Genomic DNA, 23,733 nt, shown 5'->3' on the forward strand with positions numbered 1-23,733 from the left:
TTTCCCTTCAACGCTAAGGACATAATTAATTCCAAACTTGAAAACAGAAGTTCCAAAGGTAGATTTGACCACTAGTCTATGTAGTTGTTCTTTTCAATACTGAACATTTAGAAAGAAGATACAGAGGTTGGGAAGGTTTTGAAGGTCTTGATTTGAAGAATCTAACTATTCTATTTATCAATGTGAAAGAGGAAAAGCAATCGCTTTGCAATAATTTGATTGTGATTTTGATTGCATCACTTTTTTCTACTTTAAAATCTGTTGTTTTATTGCTATATTTTTCAAATTGTTTTACAGAATTTGTTAAGTGATGTTGGTTTGGTGAGAAGTCTAGTATAAAACATTGTATTTGTTGTGAGCCGTCCCGAGTCTTCGGAGAGGGGCGGCATACAAATCTAAAAATAATAATAATAATAATAATAATAATAATAATAATAATAATAATAATAATAATAATAGTTGTTGTTGTTATTATTATTATTATTATTATTATTATTATTTAAACACATTAAATAAAAAGAAATTCAAATAAATTAACAGCACATATAGTCCTCAGATATTCATTTAATATCAGCTCAAAGTTAAAACAGCCTCCATAACCTTCCCGTAAAGTTATGTCTATCACACCACCCCTGCAGTCACATAATCTGAATTTAGATATTTGGCAACCAGCTTGCACTTACAACAGCTGCAATATCTTATGATCATAATTTGCAGATAAGCAACCGAAAAGAAAAGTAAATTGATGAAGCCTGATTCACTTAAACCCAGTATGATTTCCAAAATCAGATCCAGTCATATGATGTTTCACTTAATGCCTATATCAATTAATAACTTAAATTCTTGTCCCAAATATGGTCATAAATGAAGGCCTACCTCTAGTATTAAAAAGAGACTTAGGATGACCTCCTCCCTGACTGATTGGGGAATAAGAGGGAAGGAAGGAAGGAGTAACACAATTAAACCTGCAAGAAGTATAGTTCTGGTCTTCCTGTGAAGTATGTTTCTTGTCTTCTCTACCTCAAAGGACTAGTTGACGTGCAAAAACATTTGCTTTTCAGAAATATTTAGAGTAATACAGCTTGTCACTGCAAAAATGTCAATTATCAAATAATTTCAAAAACTACATACCTGTATATTTGATAACTATTTTTTATTTTGATGCTGCCTTTCACAAAGCTAATTATGCTTTCATCCTAAGAAAAATAGAATGGATTGTCTATTTCAGTTTATTGGTCAATTAAATACTCTTGCTTTAGAATTAGACAATGACTTAGATAAATAGACAATGACAAATATTTAGACAATCAGACAATGACTACCATACTTTTTGGACTATAAGACATACAGTACCTTTTTCCCTTCTAAAAGATACAATATATTAATAGGAAGTTGAATTGTTCCTTGCTAAACCATACTAATTTATTCAATTTATTCAAAAAAGTTATCATCAAAACCACACACATTAAAAAAAATCCCTACTAAATTTGAACTATAGAGGAAGAACGTAACTATCTTATACATGTTTATTATGAAATGAGATCATTCAATAGGCTTTACTCTCATAAAGTGCATAACTTTGTAATGCAGACTAAATGCACTTCAGATCAAATTTTCCCAGCGTTGACAGCAGTAAATTGAAAAAAGAAACACAAAATACTTAACTTTGAAAACCAAATATCCTTGGAACTTACAGTTACTATTGTAGGCTCTATGGGAGAAATTATGCTGACCATATCTTCATGGGCTTTATACTAAGTTCAGAAATACTATTTATTAATATGAATTGCTAGTTCACCTGTAAAAATCTAGAACTTTAATTTATTCCTGGGTTTTAAACCTGCAAGATTCTCTCTCTCTCTCTCTCTCACACACACACACACACACAACACACACACACACCTTTTTGTATCCAACATTTTGTGTATTTGTATTTTCTTTTCATTTAGTTTTTCATTATTTAATTCCGCTCTTCTACCTACAAAAGCAATAATGTTTCTTCCCTCTTTTCCTCTTATATCTCAAATTTAACTTCTTTCCTATATATATGACCTCAGCATCATTTCCTTATCTCCTGCAAAGAAAAAAGAAACACCAAGATATTTGAACAGAGAGGTAAGCCATGCAGCAGCAGAATGGGTAATTGTGCTGTATACCTTGGCAGGAAGGGAGACATCACAATGGAGGAAAAAGCCCAAATAATTTTCCTTGAAATGAAAATACGCTGATTTTATTAAACTAATCCATTTATGAAGCTTATGAATTAAAACATGAAAATCACTTAAGAATTACGTATTAGTTGCATATAGAATGTCATCAAGGACATAAGCGATGTATTTAAAGTATTTAAAACAAAAACATCAATCATTGCATCTCTTGCCACTCTCATATTCCCCTGACTGCCTTCACAATACTGGGCCCTGAAACAACATCCTTACCTGGAGGAATGTAAGAGCTGCTCTCTGAAGCAAGCATTCAGCATAACAAATTTCTGCATGGATTTCTTCTAGGAAAATTTTATAAAAAGAGAGAAATGTTTCAAAGTTTCTCGATATAATATGATTATTATCAATGTTGTAAAAAAAAGTTTTTTTCAAGCAAGAAACTGAAGGATCATCTATTGCCACTTAAAATGAGTCCCATTGGGATTGGGCGGCATAGAAGTCAATTAAATTAGATTAAATTAGATTAAATTAAATTATTAAATTAAATTAGATTAAATTAAATTATTAAATTAAATTAGATTAGATTAAATTAAATAATTAAAATGCTAAGAGGCCATCTTCAGAATTATAGATGAAAATCAAAATATACTATCCACTGCTGACCTCACCCGATTCCTTAGATGTCAGTAAGGGGCATGCATAATGCACCAGCGGGGCTACCATCCCTGTCCTAAGTTTCTCTCTCATTAGTACCAATATCATGTATATAAACAGTGTTATTTCTTTCTATACTACCAATAGGTATTTGACAAATAAATAAAAATACCAGAACGAGGGGTTCACGATTTGTGGTATTTGATGCTGACAGATGTTCCACTAGGATACAAGAGATGGAGGAAAACAAGGAGTATGTATTGGTGGTACAATAGTAGAATTAACCAATCTATTGATGGTCTGAAATTAATCATTTAAGTTAGGTCCTTTTGTAGGCCATCATCTTATTGCTGTACTATAGCTATTTTAATTAAATGGGGTAGCTCCCGCTTATTTTTTATGATATATTTGCATTCAGTTTTTCTATCTTTGTGCCTGACCTACATTTTGTTTACCGTGTGGGTCTCACATACTTCAGAACTAAATGGCAAAGTCTTATCATCCGCTTATTTATTTATTTATTGGACTTGTATGCCGCCCCTCTCCGAGGACATATACAATCATGACATATGCAACTATTTCCCAAACGTACCCATATAATGCAACATCTAAAGCTTACAGTATTTATTCAGCAGTTATATCAACAGAATACAGATAGTCGATGTACAACCAAAGTTGAGCCCAAAATTTAGTGACAAATTTGTTGAGCATTGCCCTATTTTATGATTTTTCTTGCCACATTTGTTAAATGAATCACTGCAGTTGTTAAATTATTAACACGATTGTGAAGTGAATCTGGTTTGCCCACTGACTTTGTTTGTCAGAAGGTTGCAAAAGGGGATCACATGACCCTGGGGCATTGCAACTCTCATAAATATGAGCAAATTGCCAAGCATCCAAATTTGATTCATGTGACTGTGGGGATGCTGTAATGGTCATACATCTTTAAAATGGTCATAGGTCACTTTTCTCAGTACAATTGTAACTTTAAACAGTCACTAAATGAATTGGTGTAAGTCAAGGTCTATCTGTAATATAACAGAGTGCTGTTTGTTTACCTTCAGTTAATGCTTCAAGATGCTGTTTGTACACTAAACTGTTGAAAGAATTTGCTACAGAAGACTTTTTCCGAAACCTACAGAAAAAATATAGAGGCTGAAGATTTTTCTACTTACAATCCTATAGTTAAGCAAATAATTCAGAAATATAATTGACACACATTCTGCACAATATTGAATGCATTAATTTCTGACTTTTCTCAAAATTGAAATATATTTTCCAAATTGGTTGAATCGATAATTCCTGACTAAAGCACATGATGACTGGTGCTAATAGGAATCCTAGCTTAAAATACTGAGCGTACCAGGTCTGTAACCCCCTCTACTGTAGAGAAAATGAATCTTATAGGTTAATACTATATATGTTTACTGAGAAGGTAAATCCCACTTAATTCATTAGAATTTAATATTTAATAAAATTACCTGTCTGAAAATCAAGTGCGATGTTTGAAAAAAACCAATACTCAAGAAAGATACTGTAGTCTTCAATACTCTTGTTACTGTTCACATTATCAGTTTCACACCTGTTTTATTATGACCATAATGAAAGCTGCCTATCATGGTGACACATCATGATGGTTGCCAAGCCAGTCTAATTCTTTTTTTTTAATTAACAAAAAAACATAATGAGAAAATATTACAAAGCTATGATGGAGAGCAAAGATCAATCTTTATGGACCCACCCTATATTTCTTTCTTCTCTTCCTTGCCATATGTCTTTGATTTTATTTGCTAACCATTTCCTAACTCTTTCCTGTAATTTGCATAATAAGATTTATGTGAAAGAGAATAGCATGTATACACATGCTACTTACAGGCTCCTAAAAAATACTAATGGGCTTTTAAAATATGTTTCCAGTGTTTTTAGCCTGGTATAATGCAATAATGGCAAACCTATGGCACGTGTGCCACAGGTGTCATGCTGAGCTATATCTGAGGGCACCAAAATGTTGCCTTATGTCAGCTCAAGTGCATATGTGCACACTAGCCAGCTGATTTTCAGCCTTATTTATGGCTGTTTTCGCTCTCCCCAGGCTTCAGAAAAGCCTTCTGAAGCTTGGGGAGAGTGAAAAACAGCTCAACAGTCCTACCGGAAGTCTAGAAACTTCCGTGAGGTCTGTGTGCATGTAGGCGGGCACTTCGGGGAAAGGGGTTTTGCGCATGCACGGGGGGCAAAAACATTGCATTATGAATGTGGGCATGTATGCACACGCTATCACACATGCACACACTCTTTTGGCACCAGAGCCAAAAAAGGTTTGTAATCACTGGTATAGTGATTAAGGCACTAGGGTAGAAACTGGGAAACCATAAATCCTACTCCCACCTTGGACAGAAACCTGGCTGGGTTATCTTGGCCAGTCACTTACTCTAAGTTCTAGGACAGTGATAGCGAACCTATGGCACAGGTGACACAGGTGGCATACGGAGCCATATCTGCTGGCACATGAGTTGTTGCCCTAGCTCAGCTCCAACATGCATGTGTGTGCCAGCGAGCTGATTTTTGGCACGCACAGAAGCTCCAGGAGGGGTTTTTTTTGCTTCCAGAGAGCCTGTGGGGGATTTTTACCCTCCACCGGCTCCAGGGAAGCCATTGGAGCCTGGGGAGGGCAAAACACAAGCCTACTGGGCGCACCAGAAGTTGGGGAAAAGGCCATTTCTGGTCTCCAGAGGGCCTCCGGGGGGGCGGGGGAAGCTGTTTTCACCTCCTCCAGGCATTGAATTATGGCTGTGGGCACTCGGGTATGTGTGATAGCGTGCGCCCACACTCTTTCGGCACCTGAGGAAAAAATGGTTCGCCATCACTGTCCTAGGAAGAAGGCAATGGCAACCACTTCTGAAAAACTTTGTCAAGAAAATTTCAGGGACTTATCCAGGCAGCTTTCAAGCATTGGACATGACTGAATGGAAGGGGGAATGGGGAGAAAGCAATATATGAACTAGTATAATTATTCCATTTTATGTGCTTACTTCTGACATATAACTTGAGCTTCTTCCATTGTATTTCCAGCATTCAATATGTCCCTGGAGTCGAAGGTCATCATGGCCTGAATTTCCAAAATGGTAGCATAAGTCAGAGCATGATACATGCTATCCTTTTTTCTATAGGAGAGAAGTTAGAGAATATGTACACAATATGTACATATAAGTCCAATTAATAAAGGCCCAAAGGTAGCACAATAAAAGAAAGAAACCTGTTTTTAAGAATAAACAGGAGCATTAAAAGCAGTGCTATCTAAAACTGTAAAATCTATCCTATTTTATAAATTAAATTTCATACCAAGAATCACATCTATTTATTTTAGGATACAGTATTGAGATATCATAGAGGAAGAGAGGCTAACAAAATATTAGAGATACAGTTTTCCAAATGAGCCTGATGCCTAAAGAATTGTTTTTGTCTTTCTTTCGTTGTATTTCTAATAATATGTTTGAAAACGAAACAGATATTTCATCCTGAAAAAACATATTGAAAGGAAGACACTTTCACTACAATCTTGGCACAAAATGCCATTTTTATGCTCCCCATGAAGTACATGAAGGGGATGAGGTTTACATTTTACTAAAGGTTAATCTTCCCTACAGAATTTCCCGATTATATATATATTTAAATTTAGCATGCAATGTTTACAAAGCATTTTTTTAAAATGCCCTTTTTAAAATTTCTGTGGATTTGCTCAATATATTTGCTTAATTTCTGTATGTCTGTCTGCCTGTACTGGGTCACAATGGTTGATCTTATCAAAGAACAGCTGCTGTATGTTTTGTCTATCATTCTTTTTGATTAGTTTTCTAATACATTCATTTGCTGTAAATTACTTGCAAGAATTACATAATTTATTGCGCTGACATATGGACATCTAGATATTTACATGATAAAATTGGAAATGGCAAGATCAGAAACTGGATTTTACTAACCACAAAAAATACACAGAAACTAATATCCAGATTCAATAAAACAGAGACCTGTCTAGATTTTCTTCTCTGTATTTTAAGTGTTCCTTCTTCTTCTCTATTAATCCTATTTTCCCCTCTATGAATCCTTTAAAGAGTCCAAAAGATGCTGTTCATGTAATTTATTCAGTAATTTATTATCCCCAAAGGGTTCCTCCAGTTCTTTCATGTATCACTCCTTAATTTGAAGTAGCAGGGAGATTAGTGTCCTTGCAATGTTCTATTTAACACAGATACCAATAGGGTAAAATGTTAATTAAATGAGCCTCTTTAAGTAAAGGAAAGGAACATCCATTATCTGAAACACTTAATTACATTAGGTACAGCACAGTCAGCTATACTTTGGGGAACATCATACACTGGGAAACAAAAGATGGGCTTGTGTGATTCTTAAAGAGGTCTTGAACTGATGCTAATTGCAACAATCCCTAAAGTATATTCCCTATAACACAAGCATTTCAGTATCACACTGATGGCACTGGAAATTTAAATTTGTTATTAGCTCATCAGTTCCTTACAAACTATTCTTAATATTTATATTTTAAAATAGTGGATGGATAATCAAAAACGTATAAATTAGAATAATGCGCATTTTAATTTATAATGATAGAATATGCATAATATAGAAAGCCTATTATGTCCCTTGGACTGCAAAGCGATCAAATGGTCAGTCCTAGATCAACCCTTATCTACCTCATTAGAAGGCCAGATCCTGAAGATGAAATTCAAATACTTTGGCCACCTAATGAGAAAGAAGGACTCACTGGAGAATTTGGGTGGGAGGAGGAGGAGGAAGAGGAGGAGGAGGACAGTCGCTGCCAAAGGAAGAAGGTGAGGTGAGGGGAATAAAAAAAAATCCAAAACTTTAAGGCTTAAAAAAAAAGAAAAGAGGGACTCTGAGGCAGTGCCTAGAGAAAGGAAAACGCTCCATTTGCTCTGGACTGCCAAAGCCTCCTTAAGCGCCACCAAAAGGCTCTTCTGGCAGCCCAGAAAAGCCCGAGATGGCCAAGATTAAAGGGGGAATGGCAGGAAACTGGCCGGGCATTCGTGCCGTTCTCAAATTTCCTGGGAAATTTTTCCGGGCTCAGGTTCTTAAGTAGAAAATGGTTCTTAAGTAGAGGCAAAAAATCTTGAACACCCAGTTCTTATCTAGAAAAGTCCTTAAGTAGAGGCGTTCTTAAGTAGAGGTACCACTGTACTTCCTTCTTTGCAGACTATTGGGCAACTTGACATGCAATTTTAAAAAGGTTTCTTTTTTATTTATTTTAAAGTTTCCATTTCAATGATCCACTTGCATTGGCCCTAATGTGCCTCATCCCATGCCAAGAACAGATTGATAGATGTTCTCCTGCTAGTAGTAAAGCTTGATTGGATGGGGAAGATTGGGGGATCCATCTACTGGTTTCCTTAATTTGTTTCACATTCAAACAGTAAGGACAGTATTATACAGCAGAAGTCAACAGCAATCAGGGAAGTAAATTGTATGCCAACAGACTTTTCTGTCAGTTCAAGGACTTTTGGAAAGCACTTTAATGTAGCCATCTGGTTGGAACTCTTACACAAGGATAGTCCATTCCAGCTGCTCACATCCCTCTTTCTTATATCTTCACAGGCAATCAGCCAAAATCCCCAGTGACAACAATATTAGCCATCTGCAGTGTCATACAGAAAAGTCCGGCTGCAACAACATCCAGTAACAAATTACTTTCCAGAGCTTTGTTCTTTCAGGGATCTTGTGTCTCTCTGTAGCACAGCAGGTTGAGCTATAACAAGGTGAGCAATATCTACCACGACAATGCTAAAACTTAAAAAAAACACCTAGCATTCTGTTCAACATTTTTTATAAGATGCATTTCAAACAGTATACATTTTACAAAATTTCTCCATATACAGAAACATTATGAGCAAGCATCAACATAAATTTCTGATTCATAAAATCTGTATTCAACAAACACATAGATAACAGTAGAACAAAACAGAATGCAATGCAACACAATGCAATGTTTGACCATGTGTGATTAGAAAAAAAGAAATTTGTCTCCAGTGCAAAAGCTCTCAGTGTACATGCAAAGTGACAGAGTAATAACAATCATAATAAAAGAGGTAGTAGAGAAGACGAGAAGGATAATAATAATACTACAGGCATAAAACAACATTTAGACATTTTATGTATCGTGAGGTGCAATAATATCTGTTCTTCCTATTTAGTCTTCTTGACTAATCCGATAAATTAATCAAAACATTTAAAGCAATCTTCTCAATACTTCAATATAATTATGGTCATCCTTACTTTTAACATCCGCCACAATATAACATGATTCATGTTTTTTCCCCAGAACACACAATGTCAATATGCTCCTTCACTCTACAGCTATCAGTGACTTTCCATAGGTATCAATAGATACTGTGCATCAATTGAAACTGATACTGAAAAACTATCCAGTACTGCAAAATATACTATAATTTACATCCAGTCCTCCAGATTTATAGAAACCATTGTTTAAATTCTGGATAAATAATTTATTTCATAATTCCTGAAGTCTGATAAAACATTCCCTGTCTCTAAATCCTATAATTATATACGTTGATCCTAGCCAGAAGAGGAAGATATAAGCAGTGGCTCACTTAGTTTGTAGAGAAGCAAGGGCATCTTGGAATTTGTTATTCAGAAAGAAATTCACAGCTACCATACATTCATTGAGAGCAACATTCAGATCTGTTGTAGAAGATCTGGGGAGGAAAAAAGAGAATGAATAATGTTTTCTGGCAGAATCAAGAAACACTTTGTGCATGGGAAAGCAACACGATAACGATCAGAATGCAATCTGCACAGAATTTTTTTAAAAAACCACTAATTCCTTTTGCTTACTTCAATGTCACATTTTATATGCCATATTTGTTTTACTTGTTGTTAATGGCCTGAAATGCCAGAATAAAACGTAATAATACAATGAAATGAAATAAGGCCATTTAAAGCTGATTTATTAACCTAGTACAGCAAGAGAGCCTAAAACTGAAAGCTGGAATCAATCCACATACCAGCTCTACTCTCACACTTCAAAACAGACAGCTTCCAGCTGCTGAGTGGATAGATGTTGTACTCACCCATTCTCAATAAATAGGCTGTTTAGGGAAAAATATCAATAATTTCTCAATTTGAATAAATTTTAAATGAATAGTTGGTTCCACAAATTTATCACACAAGATAAATATTTCGGCTTATTTTAAGAAGACAACAATTATACCCAATTTTCTGCTTCTTGCCTTGCGTAACTACCTGTGCATCCTCTTTGTGAGTTTTTGGAATGCAGTCTTTTAGTATATATTCCAACTCCTTGAGAATTTCGTAAGAACGCATTATTAAAATCGAGCAACAAATAAGATGTCTCCAATTTCTATTTTTAATTGAAAAAAACATTAAAAATCAAGAGGATTTAAACTTTTAGCAAACATTCTCTAAAATCAATAATATCCCTTTGATGCTAATCCATCTTGTAGTTTACCAATTGCCAAATATAGGCCAAAATATAATTTCCACATGCCGAAGGATTAAGAGATTTATTTTCACATAAACTTCCATGCCTCCCAATCCACTTTATCAGATTGATGTCATCAGATCTCCAAATGGAACTTTAAACATGAAAACTTACATTATGAATTGGTCCTGGAAGGAGCAGTTGTACTATTGCCAATCAGTACAGCTACAATATTGTTTGTAAGTCACAGCTTACTGTGATTTAAGATGTAACAGATGTCCTCCCTTAGTATGCTCTGTATCCGTTTTAATTTCTGATTCATTTTATAAGGCACACAGAGCATACTAAGGGAGGACATCTATTACGTAGACTGTTTAAACATGTGGTGATGAGGATGTAACTCACTGCAGCCAGATTTTCCTGGACCAGGATAAGATACACTGGAAGCTCCAGTCTATGTTCTACACCAGCGTTTCCCAACCGGTGTGCCGCGGCACACTAGTGTGCCGCGAGACACGGCCAGGTGTGCCGCGACAGCTCCAGCTGGGCGGGGCGCTGCCGGTGCCTCCGACCTCCCGGCTCCTGCCCGATGCCGCGGTTTCTGGCGCTCTCCTGCTGGGCCCCAAAGAAGGAAGGCAGGAAGAAGGAGAGCTTCATTCTTCGTGCCTTTTTCCCGCCTTCCCTGGCGTCGGCGGCAAGTGTCCTTTGGGGCCCGGCGGGAGGGCACTGGCAGCGGAAACAGGCTGCCGGCTGCAGCGGCCCCGGGCACCGTTCCCTGTAGGCTGCGCACGCCAACGCACCCCAAAATGCCCCCCCACGCACCCTTTTCCAGGGGCGCGCAGGGAGCCGCGGCCACCCGCCCACCTGCCCGATTTCCCTCCGCGCGGCTGGGGACGCGGATCCACCGCCCTCGCCAGCCCGATCTCCCTCCACCCGGGTGGGGAGGTGGATTCGCCGCCCCCGCCAGCCCGATTTCCCTCCAGTGGCTGATCTCCCTCCGTGGGGGGGGGCGACGAACTGACGACCGGGGCCTGTCCGTCCGTGTTGGGTGGTGCAGGGCAGGGACAGGCAGCCCCAGGGGAGAACAAGGGAGGGAGAGAAAGGAAAGAGAGAGAAAGGGAGGGAGAGAAAATTGAATGAAGGAGGGAGAGAAAGAAAGAGTAAGAAGTAGAAAGGATAGAGAAAAAGGAAGAGAAAGGGAGGGGGAGAAAGGAAAGAGGGAGGAAGGGGGGAGAGAAAGAAGATATGAAGGAGGGAGAAAAAGAAAGAGAGATAGAAAGGAAAGAGGGAGAGAAAGGAATGAGAGAGAAAGGGAGGGAGAGAAAGGGAATGAAAGAGGGAGAAGGGGTGAGAGATAGAAAGGATAGACAGAAAGGGAGAGAAAGGAAAGAGAGAAAGGGAGGGAGAGGAAGGAAAGAGAGATGAGAGAGGAAGGAGGAGACAGAAAGAGAGGAAGGAAGAGAGAAAGAAAGAGGGATGGAGAGAGAAAGGAAGGAAGAGAGAGAAAGAGGGAGGGAGAGAGAAATAGAGCGAAAGGGAGGAAGAGAGATTTTTTTTGTCCAAACTTTTTTTAGGGCCCCCCCCCCCCCCCCAAATGTTCCCCAGGATTTTGAAAATATGAAAAATGTGCCGCGGCTCCAAAAAGGTTGGGAAACACTGTTCTACACTACTCTATCAAGGGCTGTAATCCAGGACAATTACAAGTCCTCAATGTGACATTATATAAAGTAGAGCAGTCACTGGAACTAAATCAGAGCCGGACAATTTGGAACTACGATATTTCTTTCTCTTACTAAGATTCAACTGAGCATAAAGAAAAAAGATCAAGCATTAAAAAATGTTTATCTATGACATACAATCCTGAACTGGATGACTATTTTATATTGTATAAAATACAATATAATTTTATATATTTAATTTTATAAATTTTATAATAAAATGTGTTAAGAAAACCACTGTTATATAATGAGAACACAGGACTAAATTCTCTAATGATTTTAGCTTTAGTTTTAGATGCAAAATTTCATTTTTCCAAGATTGCTCTTAGAACAGATACCAAAGAAATTGAAATACTGGTTTGGGGCCATTTAGGTACGTATGCTCATGTGGTATTTAGATCCATTTATGCTTTTGTGCACCATAAGGGCACTTTAAAAGGAAAAACGTCCCCCTTTCCCTGTGGCTTTATACAATGCTCAAAAAAATAAAGGGAACACTGAAAGAACACATCTGAGATCTGAATGAATGAAATATTCTCATTGAACACTTTGTTCTGTACAAAGTTGAATGTGCACAACAGCATGTGAAATTGATTGTCAATCAGTGTTGCTTCCTAAGTGGACAGTTTGATTTCACAGAAGTTTGATTTACTTGGAGTTATATTGTGTTGTTTAAGTGTTCCCTTTATTTTTTTTGAGCAGTATACAATGTTCTCCACCTGCTTACACCAATGTTACTAAAGCAGAAGAGAAAAGCAGAAATTTGCAGCATACTTTTGCATCTGTGTGAATAAAGCAAAGGAACATGGGGGGGGGGGAGACATGGAGATTTGGTTTCCAGATTTGGACTGCTTGGAGACACAATATGAAATTAATATTTTAAGGAGATGAAGAGTATGTTTCCCTTTAAGCAGTTGAAATGTAATAGAAACAGCATCTGGCTAGATGTGTTTGAAATTACAGCAGGTGATATAGGTGCAAAGAAGACTTTGACAAAGCTAGGAGAGTCAGCAGCAATTGAAGAGTCAAAACCAGGGATGAGCCTTGGTGGCGCAGTGGTTAAAGTGCAGTATTGCAAGCTGCTTCTGCTGACTGCTGGCTGTAGTTCACTAGTTCAAATCTCACCAGGTTCAAGGTTGACTCAGCCTTCCATCCTTCCGAGGTGAGTAAAATAGAGCAGGGGTCCCCAACCGCTGGTCCGCGGACCAGTACCGGGCCGCAAGGCATGTTGCACCGGTCCGCGGAGTCAGCAGCTGCTGTGGAGCCGGCGAGTGCCAAGCTGTTTCCTGTCTCTTTCCCCTCACGTTCACTTGGGACCGCCATTTGCCTCGGGCTGAGAAAACCTTTGCTTGCTTGCTTTCTTCCTTTCCTGTCTTTCTTCTCTCGTCGAAAGTGGTCTATTTCCTCCTTGCAAAGCCCTTGCAAAGCCCTCGCTCTGCCTGCAGCTCAAACGAAAAGGCTTTGGCATTGTGCAGCTCTTTTTTTGCTAGGCTCCCCCACCCTATTCCCGGGGTCCTGGGTGGGAGCGAAGCCAGGGGTGTGTGTGTGACCATGAAACCCCCACCACCAGCTCCGGTAATTTTCTTTTGGAAGGATTCCTTGCTGCAAGAAAATTACCAGACCTGGCAGTGGTGGGCGCTCCAAGCAGGCAGCGATCGCAAAGGAAGGTGACTGTGTCCGTGGAGTCACCTCCCCCTGCTCTGGGATTTCTTGCTGCAATCCCAGCCGGAACGGGGGGGGGGATGTCCTCTGGAACTGCTGAAAGGCAAACGGCGGTCCCGAGTGAACAGGAGGGGAAAGAGACAGGAAACCGCCCCCTCCTACCCTTCTCCCTCTGTCACCTCAACTCCCCCGCAAAATTAAAAGGGGGGGGAGAGAGACAATGGAACGATAAGCTAAACCCCCTTTCCGCCCCCACTGGGCCATAGAAAAATTGTCTTGCTGAAACTGGTCCCTGGTGGAAAAAAGGTTGGGGACCACTGAAATAGAGGACCCAGATTGCTGGGGGCAATATATGCTGACTCTGTAAACCGCTTAGAGAGGGCTGTAAAGCACTGTGAAGTGGTATAAGTGCTATTGCTAATATCCAGCAGCAGTCAGGCTTTTGAAGAGCCCTGTCAACAGATTTGGCCTGGGAGGCAAGAAGGACCAGGCAGAATAGAGTGTCCTTGACTTATAACCACAATTGAGCACAACATTTCCATTGCTAAGACAGGTAAGTGAGTTTTGCCCCATTTTATGACCTTTCTCGCCAACATTATCAAGTGAATTCTGCAGTTGTTTAATTAATTTTTTAATTAATTAATTATTTAATTAATTCATTCATTCATTCGATTTTTATGCCGCCCTTCTCCTTAGACTCAGGGCAGCTTACAACATGTTAGCAATAGCACTTTTTAACAGAGCCAGCATATTGCCCCCACAATCCGGGTCCTCATTTTACCCACCACGGAAGGATGGAAGGCTGAGTCAACCTTGAGCCGATGATGAGATTTGAACTGCTGACCTTCAGATCTACAGTCAGCTTCAGTGGCCTGCAGTACAGCACTCTACCTGCTGCGCCACCCCGGCTCTTTTTAATGTTAAGTGAATCTGGTTTTCCTCTTTGACTTCGCTTGTCCAAAGGGGATCACATCATAAATATGAACCATCATAAATATGAATCTGTTACCAAGCATCCAAATTTTTATTATGGGGAGACTAGGGGGATGTTATGTCAGAATCATTTTGAATTTGCCTTGGAAACGTGGTGGATACCAGGAACAAGGTAGTTTTCTCAATAAAGACACGACAGCAGGAGTTCTTTCTTCAGAAGGCTCTTTTACTTCTTCAATAGTATCAAAAAGTAACTATTTACTCTACACTATATAACAGAACAAACCACCAACCAACCAACCACTAGTAGACCACACTATACAAAACCATTAAACCAAACCATCAAACCAGACCACACCCACACAAAAGGTGTACATTTTGCATCATTCTACTAAAGCACCATGACTCAGCATTCACTTTACTTCTACTGTAATTGTAATATTACTTCAGGTTTATATCCTGACATGCTACAATGATTGTAAGTCTGAAAAATACTGATAGGTCACATTTTTCTGTGCCATTGTAACTTCAGTCACTAAACAAAACGATAGTAAGTCAAGGATTGCCTGTAGGCTCTGTAAACAGCACAGCACAGCAAAAAGTCCCCGTAGCAGGCCTTAGGAGGAGCCTTTGGTTTAACCAGAGGGCCCTTTTGGCAAAGCCAGCTAAAGAGGCCTTGTGGGAGCCTCCTCCTGAACATATTCCCATGGCAGAAAATGGCAGCCAGCTGCTCCAAAAGTGGATATTGCTTAGACCAGTGTTTCCCAACCTTGGCAACTTGAAGATATCTGGACTTCAACTACCAGAATTCCCCAGCCTTGCTGGCTGGGGAATTCTGGGAGTTGAAGTCCAAATATCTTCAAGTTGCCAAGGGTGGGAAACACTGGCTTGCACAATATAGCTGCCAGCTTAGGAAAGAGTGGTGTGTGCCAGTGGGTTGTGGTGTAGGGAGGTTAGAGCCAATGCTAGGTTCATATGCTTATAGCCTCTATGGTCATTAGATAGAAAGCTGTAGTTGCTTATAGAGGTTGGGGCTTTCTCCACTTTACTCTAAGTGTTGCGTCCTTAGCAACTTCCAGAGATGCTGTCATTGGCTGACAGTTTTGATGGGAATTCCAGCATCTCGGATTGGCTGCCGCGCCTGACAGGTCTATATAAAAAAGCTGCCAGAGCACGTATGAGATAATCCAATCGACAACTCTGCCTATTACTGTTGCTTGCTGATTCTGCTACTGTTTGCTGGTGTTCTTGCTGCTGTTGCTGTGTTCTAATAAAAGTTCAACTTCACTGATTCTCGCCAGCATTTAACCATGGCATTAGATAGGAAACTGTAGTTGCTTACAGAGGTTGGGGCTTTCTCCACTTTACTCTAAGAGATAGAGAAAAACTGCCTTAGAAGCTAGTTTGGAGAGAATTATGCATTTTGCATGAAAGGTTTCCTAGGCTAAAATCTTCTTCATAAATCATTCAAAATATGCTTTTGGTGATTGGGAGGTTAATTATTGTCAGCTGAGTTGAATGTCAATGGGCAACTACTGTGTCTTTCCCAGCTAGAGTTGCTATGGTAAGACACCTAGTTGCAATATCCTGAGGAAGGAGTGAATTACAGTGGCATATGATTTTGATTTAAAGGAACAGTGGATTATTTGTTCAGCACTCATTTTTTAAAAAAGCATTCTTGGAAATCCACAAAATGATGTACAGCAAACTGAAACATTTTGTTTGAAGTCAACAAGCACAGCATTAGGTTATGAGGGAAAATTTATGCAATCCAGTCTTAAACAACTCCCTCTCTTTCATTTTTTTTTATGCAACCCAATTCCCTGCAGTTCCATTTGCACCCTCAAAATCTGTAATGAGACTAGACTCACAAATTATGTAGGTGAAAACAAACCATTAGGTCCAGCTCATCTTTGTGTACAGACAGGTTATTACTATATAAACAGGTTGATCTCATTATCTAGTTAGTCCATGAAAAAAAGGATTATCAGATAATCTGTGATACTGAAATGACTCGGTGAGCATCACTCAGCAAAATAGTCCACCAGTTAAATGCTTTAAATCTGAGATCAACGACGCAGCCCCCGTGGGTTATTTCTTAACCATCCTAATCAAATCAAATCAAACCTTTATTGTCAAATAAATCATAAATCAAACCATTGACATAAGCACTACTGTTTAATACATTGTTTGTCCCCAAATATCCTGAGGTTTGGCTTATGGAGCTTTTACTGTCTAGTCTTGTGGCAGTAGCAATGAGGGACACATCCCAGGGGTAAGTAGAAACATAATACAGTGTTCCCTCGCCAGTTTGCGGTTCACCTTTCGCAAACTCGGTGCATCGCGGGTTTTTATAAAATATTAATGGAAAAAATATATCACGGATTTTCACTTCGTGGATTTTCTGCGGAACATGCCCGCCTGAGACGGTCCTCTCCCTCCTGCTGTTCAATATCTACATGAAACCGCTGGGTGAGATCATCCAAGGGCATGGGGTGAGGTATCATCAGTAGGCTGATGATACCCAGCTGTACATCTCTACCCTATGTCCAGTCAACGAAGCAGTGGAAGTGATGTGCCGGTGCTTGGAGGCTGTTGGGATCTGGATGGGTGTCAACAGATTCAAACTCAACTCGGATAAGACGGAGTGGCTGTGGGTTCTGCCTCCTGGGGACAATTCCATCTGTCCGTCCATAACCCGGGGGGGGGAATTATTGACCCCCTCAGAGAGGGTCCGCAACTTGGGCGTCCTCCTTGATCCACAGCTCACATTAGAGAAACATCTTTCAGCTGTGGCGAGGGGGGCGTTTGCCCAGGTTCGCCTGGTGCACCAGTTGTGGCCCTATCTGGACCAGGACTCATTGCTCAGTGTCACTCATGCCCTCATCACCTCGAGGTTCGACTACTGTAATATTCTCTACATGGGGCTACCTTTGAAAAGTGTTCGGAAAATTCAGATCGTGCAGAATGCAGCTGCAAGAGCAATCATGGGCTTCCTAAATATGCCCATGTTACACCAACACTCCGCAGTCTGCATTGGTTGCCGATCAATTTCCAGTCACAATTCAAAGTGTTGGTTATGACCTATAAAGCCCTTCATGGCATCGGACCAGAATATCTCCGGGACCGCCTTCTGCCGCACGAATCCCAGCGACCGGTTAGGTCCCACAGAGTTGGCCTTCTCCGGGTCCCGTCGACTAAGCAATGTCGTTTGGCGGGACCCAGGAGAACAGCCTTCTCTGTGGCGGCCCTGACCCTCTGGAACCAGCTCCCCCCAGATATCAGAGTTGCCCCCACCCTCCTTGCCTTTCGCAAGCTCCTTAAAACCCACCTCTGTTGTCAGGCATGGAGGAATTGAAATTTCTCTTCCCCCCAGGCTTATAGAATTTATACATGGTATGCTTGTATGTATGAGTGGTTTTTTAAAGTGGGGTTTTTTAGATTGTTTTTAAACACACGGTTGGTTGATTGATGGAGAAGTGACCAACCAGAGAGTGCTGCTTTGTATCCCAGAGCCTGATTGGCTCAGTACAGTAGTGCATTGTTTACTTTTCATCTGTGTGCAGCTTCCCCATCTCTGAATCTGCTCCTGCACTCGGCCATTTCATGTGGAGTATCATTTCATCGTGTAGGTTTAGGAATTCAAAACATTTTACACTAAGTATAAAATTACAATAAATGCACAGAACAGTGTGGGAATGGTTATTAAGGGAATGGGAAAGGTTTATGTAGCGTAAAAGTGTGGGGGAGGGTTTATAAAACCTTAAAATGGTGTATAAATACTTAAATAAATATAGCGTCCCTACTTCGTGGATCTTCGTTTATCGCAGGTGGTCCTGGAACATAACACCTGCGATAAACGAGGGAACACTGTAATTGGTGGCTGTGAGTAAGCAACGCATGTAAAAAATGAGTGGAACTTTTATTACGATCATGAATGTTATGTTTACTTATTGATCCCACCTGCAATACCCCTAATAATGTTGTCATGAAGTACCAGAATAAGAGGAAGTGGATTTAAAAATATAGAACCATTGCCTGGTTCTAGGGGAAGGAGCTTGTCTTGGTTTGTTAGCTGAGGGAGCAAACGTTGTTAAAAGACATTTCTGTGGTCATGTTTCCAGCATGATTATACACCGAGGCACATGGAAGGTGCTATTTATTCACATTTATTCACATAGCGACCAGTTAGGACCCACAGAGTTGGTCTTCTCCAGGTCCCATTGACTAAACAATGTCGTCTGGCGGGACCCAGGGAAAGAGCCTTCTCTGTGGCGGCCCCGATCCTCTGGAACCAGCTCCCCCCAGAGATTAGGATTGCCCCCACCCTCCTTGCCTTTTGTAAACTCCTTAAAACCCACCTCTGCCATCAGGCATGGGGGAATTGAGACATCTCCCCGAGGCCTATATATATGGTATATTTGTGTGTATGTCTTGGTTTTTTAAATAAGGGTATTTTAGATATTTTTAAATTTTAAATTTGTTGTACGTTGTTTTTATTATTGCTGTGAGCCGCCTCGAGTCTATGGAGAAGGGCGGCATACAAATCTAATTAATAATAATAATAGTAATAATAATAATAATAATAATAATAATAATAATAATAATAATAATTTGCATGCTTTTGAACTGCTAAATTGGCAGGAGCTGGGGAAAGTAATGGGACCTCACCCCATGGCACAGCATTCAGGTCTTTGAACCCGTGCTTCCAGCTTTTCAGCAGACAAACTCATAGCTTTAACTGCTGAGGCATTACGCCCCCTTATTAATAATTTTCAAAACTATTTTCTCTTGAATCATTCCTTCCCTTCTCAACATGCACAGTAAGAGAGCTAGATCCCTCTTTGTCTATAATATTTGCAGACTAATAGAACTCCTCTGTCTCGGCTTCACATTAACAGAGCTTATATAGCTGTTTGTACCTAGTAACATGCCCTGTGGATTGAAAAGCAAAGCTCTCTATCTATAATTCACTTCTCATCAAAAGCTGGGTTCCAGATCTGAGCAGCAAAAAACTGGATAATCACCTGATGTCAGCAAAGAGCTCTTTTCTGTTCTACTTTGGTACCATCTGGTGATTATTCAGATTTTTGCAGGCCATATTTGATGGCTTCAACATAGAAAATGGGCAGTTCTTGATTCTGGATACCACCAAACTGTGGTTATCAAAATATGCAGCCTGCCTCCCTTAATCTTTCAGGGCACAGTGATATATATGTATTACATTATACTAGACTCATGTACATAGAATTTTATGTGTCTTTCGTGATTTTATAAAAGGCCATAAGCAGCAAAGAGGCTTTATGCTATTATTTACTGATATGACTATGCAGTTTAATTGTAATAGTCTGAATCAACTACTAGGTGTTGCTTGAATCTAAATTCCCAGAAAGTTGCTGTGTTCATATGTTATAGTAGAAATAACGGCCAATTTAATTACACCTCAATGCCTAGCACATTTATTATGAAACTATGTTTATTAACTATAGTCCACATTATAATTGTCGTGCCAGGCACATCCCTATCTCTAATACTGCAAAGAACCCTCCCCAAATTTTATACTTCAAGGTTATCTATTTCCCCCCCAGTAGTCCTACTTGCACAGCTTTGATTATCTTTTACTGTCAAATGACTCATCAAGAAGACAATTCAAGATACTCTGGTCCTATCTATAATCAATATCTCTCTCTACTTAGCTATCTTAATAAAATATAGGATTGTACTTATTTACCATCTAGCAGGTAGTAAATGAAATTTTATCCTCTGATATATTTTGAATCTACTTCTGTATTTTAGGTGTATTTTTTTTAACACACTTGCTTTTTATTCTGTACAATTTGCTTAGCTTCTTTCATCTCTATTTCCATAACTCTGGATATGGAATAGGACTTAAAAGTGGCCATACTATTATATTCTCCTCAGCCTACAATACTTCAGGACCAGAGGCCCATCTACATTCTCTATTAATCTCTCTTTAGATCTGCGGATGATTTCAGTTCATTTGTACAGTTGTCACCTTTCTTAATATGCTCCATACTTACCAATGTACATTTGCCAATCATTAGACAGCTCAAACATCAGTCAATTAATAACCGATCCATAATTAATCATTTCTTTCCAATTTGCAATAAATGACTGAAAAACCTAACCACACTCTTTGGGCCAAATATGCTACCTGCAAAAATTCAGCAAGAGCTCGATAATAGGGAAAACTCATTTAAAATATGGTTCATTTTTGTATCAGTATAAGCAAGGAGACATAGCCATAGTCTGCTTTCTGTAAGGCATTTCCATACAATATTCCAAGTAGTTTGGAATCAGAAAGAAGGCAAAAGGAAGGAGAAGAAAGAGCGCCCAATAATTCGAAATACAGCAATCTCTCTTCGACCTCAGTAAAGACCAACAATAGGTTCAACTGGTGCTTATTCACAATTTATTTGGTTTACATCACCCATTGGTTCCCCCCCCCCACCTGCCATTACGCTTAGGGTTCTTGAAAGCAAAAAGGCATGAAAACTGAGGTAAACAACCATACACGCAAATAAAAGACCAAACCCCCCCATCTTCGTATCTACCTCGCGTCTTTGGCTTCACTCCTCCTTCTCCGCATGTGGTTCGCTTCCATCGGACTCGGCAGGGAAGCGCTCGTCGGATCTAAACCGGCTACGAGAGGGTTTTTTTCCCCTCTGAAAATCCAGAGGGCGCTTGAAGCCGGCCTTCTTCTTTCCTCCCCAGCTTGAAAGCCAGTGGTTCGCAGCCTTCATAATAGAAGTGTAGTTATGCTTTCGGAGAAACCAACCCCTCCTGCCGGTTGGACTCCACCTCTTCTAGCTCCTTCAGAGGGGCCATGTCTTGGCTCTTCTCTGCCCGCCAACTTTGGCCGGGAGCCCCTTAGCGTCTGATCAGGGTGTGGCGCGGGCCTAAAGGGAGCTTTTTTAGGCTTAAACGCAAGTGGAAAAGACCCAAACCAGGCTTAATCGATTTACTGCGTGTCTGAAAACGCCCAAGACTAATACATTCTTGACTCTTTTTAATCCTTTCTATCATTACTTTCCATTTATGTTATGTTATTACAAAATACAATTCTATACTTGTTTGACAAATAAATTATTATTAATAATAATAATAATAATTAATAAAGTATTATTATTGCTATTATTATTATTTATTATTGTTATTATTGTTGTTGTTGTTGTTGTTGTTATTATTATTATTATTATTATTATTATTATTATTATTATTATTTCCTCTCTCTGTTTCCTTGTACTGTAGCTGGAAGGAAGACTGAACAGTTTCTGACTGGATCCATTAAACCAAAAGGGAAATATCTTTTTTATAAAGGAAAATTGGGTGTCCGCATTGTTATATTACATTTACCAGTTCTGCCATTGGGAGGGGAGGATAAATCCCTAAAGTTTTCAACAGGGTTGGATGGCAGATAGCAATAAAAATTAAATTATCAGGAAGAACTTTAAAAGTGGTTCAGGGAAAAGGAAACACACAGCCATCTCTTATGCTGAATAGCAAATATGTATGAATTTAAGCCATAATTTATGTTTTTATTGTAAGCTGCGCAGAGTCCATGTGGAGTTGGGCTGCATATAAATTAAATAAATAAATAAATAAATAGGGGTTTTTTGTTTATTTATTTATTTAATTTGTCAAATAAGTATAGGATAGTAGTATATATAAACAAAACATAGGAAGTACAGTGATCCCTCGAGTTTCGCGATCTCGATCTTCGCGAAACGCTATATCGCGATTTTAAAAAAATATTAATTAAAAAAAACCCCACTTCCGCGTTTGGCTTCGGGAGTCAGCTGGGAAGCGGCGCGGCTGTTTTAAAAGGACACAGCCGGCCTGGGGGGCTTCCCAGCACCCCCGAGTTCGGGGGGGTGCTGGGAAGCCCCCCAGGCCGGCTGCGACCTTTTAAAACAGCCGTGCCGCTTCCCAGCTGAGTCCTGAAGCCAAACGCCAAAGGCGAACTTCCGCGTTTGGCTTCAGGACTCAACTGGGAAGCGGCGCGGCTGTTTTAAAAGGTCGCAGCCGGCCTGGGGGGCTTCCCAGCACCCCCCCAAACCCCCAACCTGGGTCTTCCCAGCCGCCCACGCAAAGGGGAAACCCCGGCTCCTCGCTGATGTCCGCCGCTCGCCCGCCCGCCAGCAAGAGGGGGAAGACCCAGGGAAGGTTCCTTCGGCCGCCCAGCGCATGCGCAGATGGTGTTTTTACTTCCACAACCCTACATCGCGAAAAATCGATTATCGCGAGGGGTCTTGGAACGGAACCCTCGCGATAATAGAGGGATCACTGTAATGTTAAAAGAATACAATAGAACAGTGCGACCCAAGCTCCAAAGGCTTCCCTGGACCCTGGGGAGGGTAAAAACTCCCTCCCCTATCCCTCCAGAGGCTCTCTGGAAGCCAAAAACGCCCTCCCAACCTCTGTGCAAGCCAAAATCAGCTGGCTGGCACACATATGCATGTTGGAGCTGAGCTAGGGCAACGGCTTGTGTGTCAGCAGATATGACTGCATGGCACCTGTGGCACCAGTGTCATAGGTTCGCCATCATTGCTTTAGGCTATTTTAAAACTTTCTTATTCTAAGCTAAACATTTGCATTTAATTCTTTAAAGAATGTGTAACTGGCATTTTCATTTTTTTAACTTTGTTTTTTGTGGATTGAAGATACACTCATGCAAAATGGCTTTATGTATTATCCAGGCCTCTTTACATGCCAGATGTGCTCCATTTAAATGTGCTTTAGAAAGTGGATCAGACGACATCCTTTAAATAGTATTTTCATAAAGCTATAAGCATGATATACAACATTGGAATTTGTCAGTCTTCAGATCTAACGCCATGCTAATAAGATGATGGTAGTTTACATCTGGGTGTATGAGTGATCTTGGGGAATGAGGGGAAGATGCCTAGGATATAAGCACACAAAGAAAAGAGAGGAGCTTCCAGGGGCTTGACTGTTAAAAAAGTGAGAGAATCCACAAACGTAGTCTGTAGAGATGACAGTAGATTTGTACTTTAAGATTTGCAAGATTCTACTAATGTATCCTTACACTAAATATAGTTTTTTTCTGAGAGATTTATTAGGGAAGACT

At 39.9% G+C, this 23,733-nt stretch overlaps 1 protein-coding gene across 2 annotated transcripts in view; it reads right to left on the bottom strand.

Annotated features, from left to right (window-relative positions):
• The window catches only part of TTC39A (tetratricopeptide repeat domain 39A), a 42,588-nt gene extending 21,053 nt beyond the window's left edge, over positions 1-21,535 (bottom strand). Inside the window, exons 1-6 of one of the 2 annotated variants that reach the window (XM_070745860.1) lie at positions 21,197-21,535; positions 9,458-9,562; positions 5,849-5,980; positions 3,878-3,954; positions 2,439-2,503; positions 1,132-1,196 (exon numbers count right to left, since the gene is read on the bottom strand). In XM_070745860.1, the coding sequence (XP_070601961.1) occupies positions 1,132-1,196; positions 2,439-2,503; positions 3,878-3,954; positions 5,849-5,980; positions 9,458-9,562; positions 21,197-21,246 (494 nt within the window). In that variant the 5' untranslated portion in view covers positions 21,247-21,535. Of the gene's footprint in view, positions 1-1,131; positions 1,197-2,438; positions 2,507-3,877; positions 3,955-5,848; positions 5,981-9,457; positions 9,563-21,196 lie in introns of both variants that reach the window. The other variant, XM_070745858.1, reaches the window with a different exon arrangement.
• Between the last annotated feature and the right edge of the window lie 2,198 nt (positions 21,536-23,733).

The sequence above is a fragment of the Erythrolamprus reginae genome, chromosome 3 (assembly GCF_031021105.1).
Source record: "Erythrolamprus reginae isolate rEryReg1 chromosome 3, rEryReg1.hap1, whole genome shotgun sequence".
Taxonomy (NCBI): Eukaryota; Metazoa; Chordata; class Lepidosauria; order Squamata; family Dipsadidae; genus Erythrolamprus; species Erythrolamprus reginae.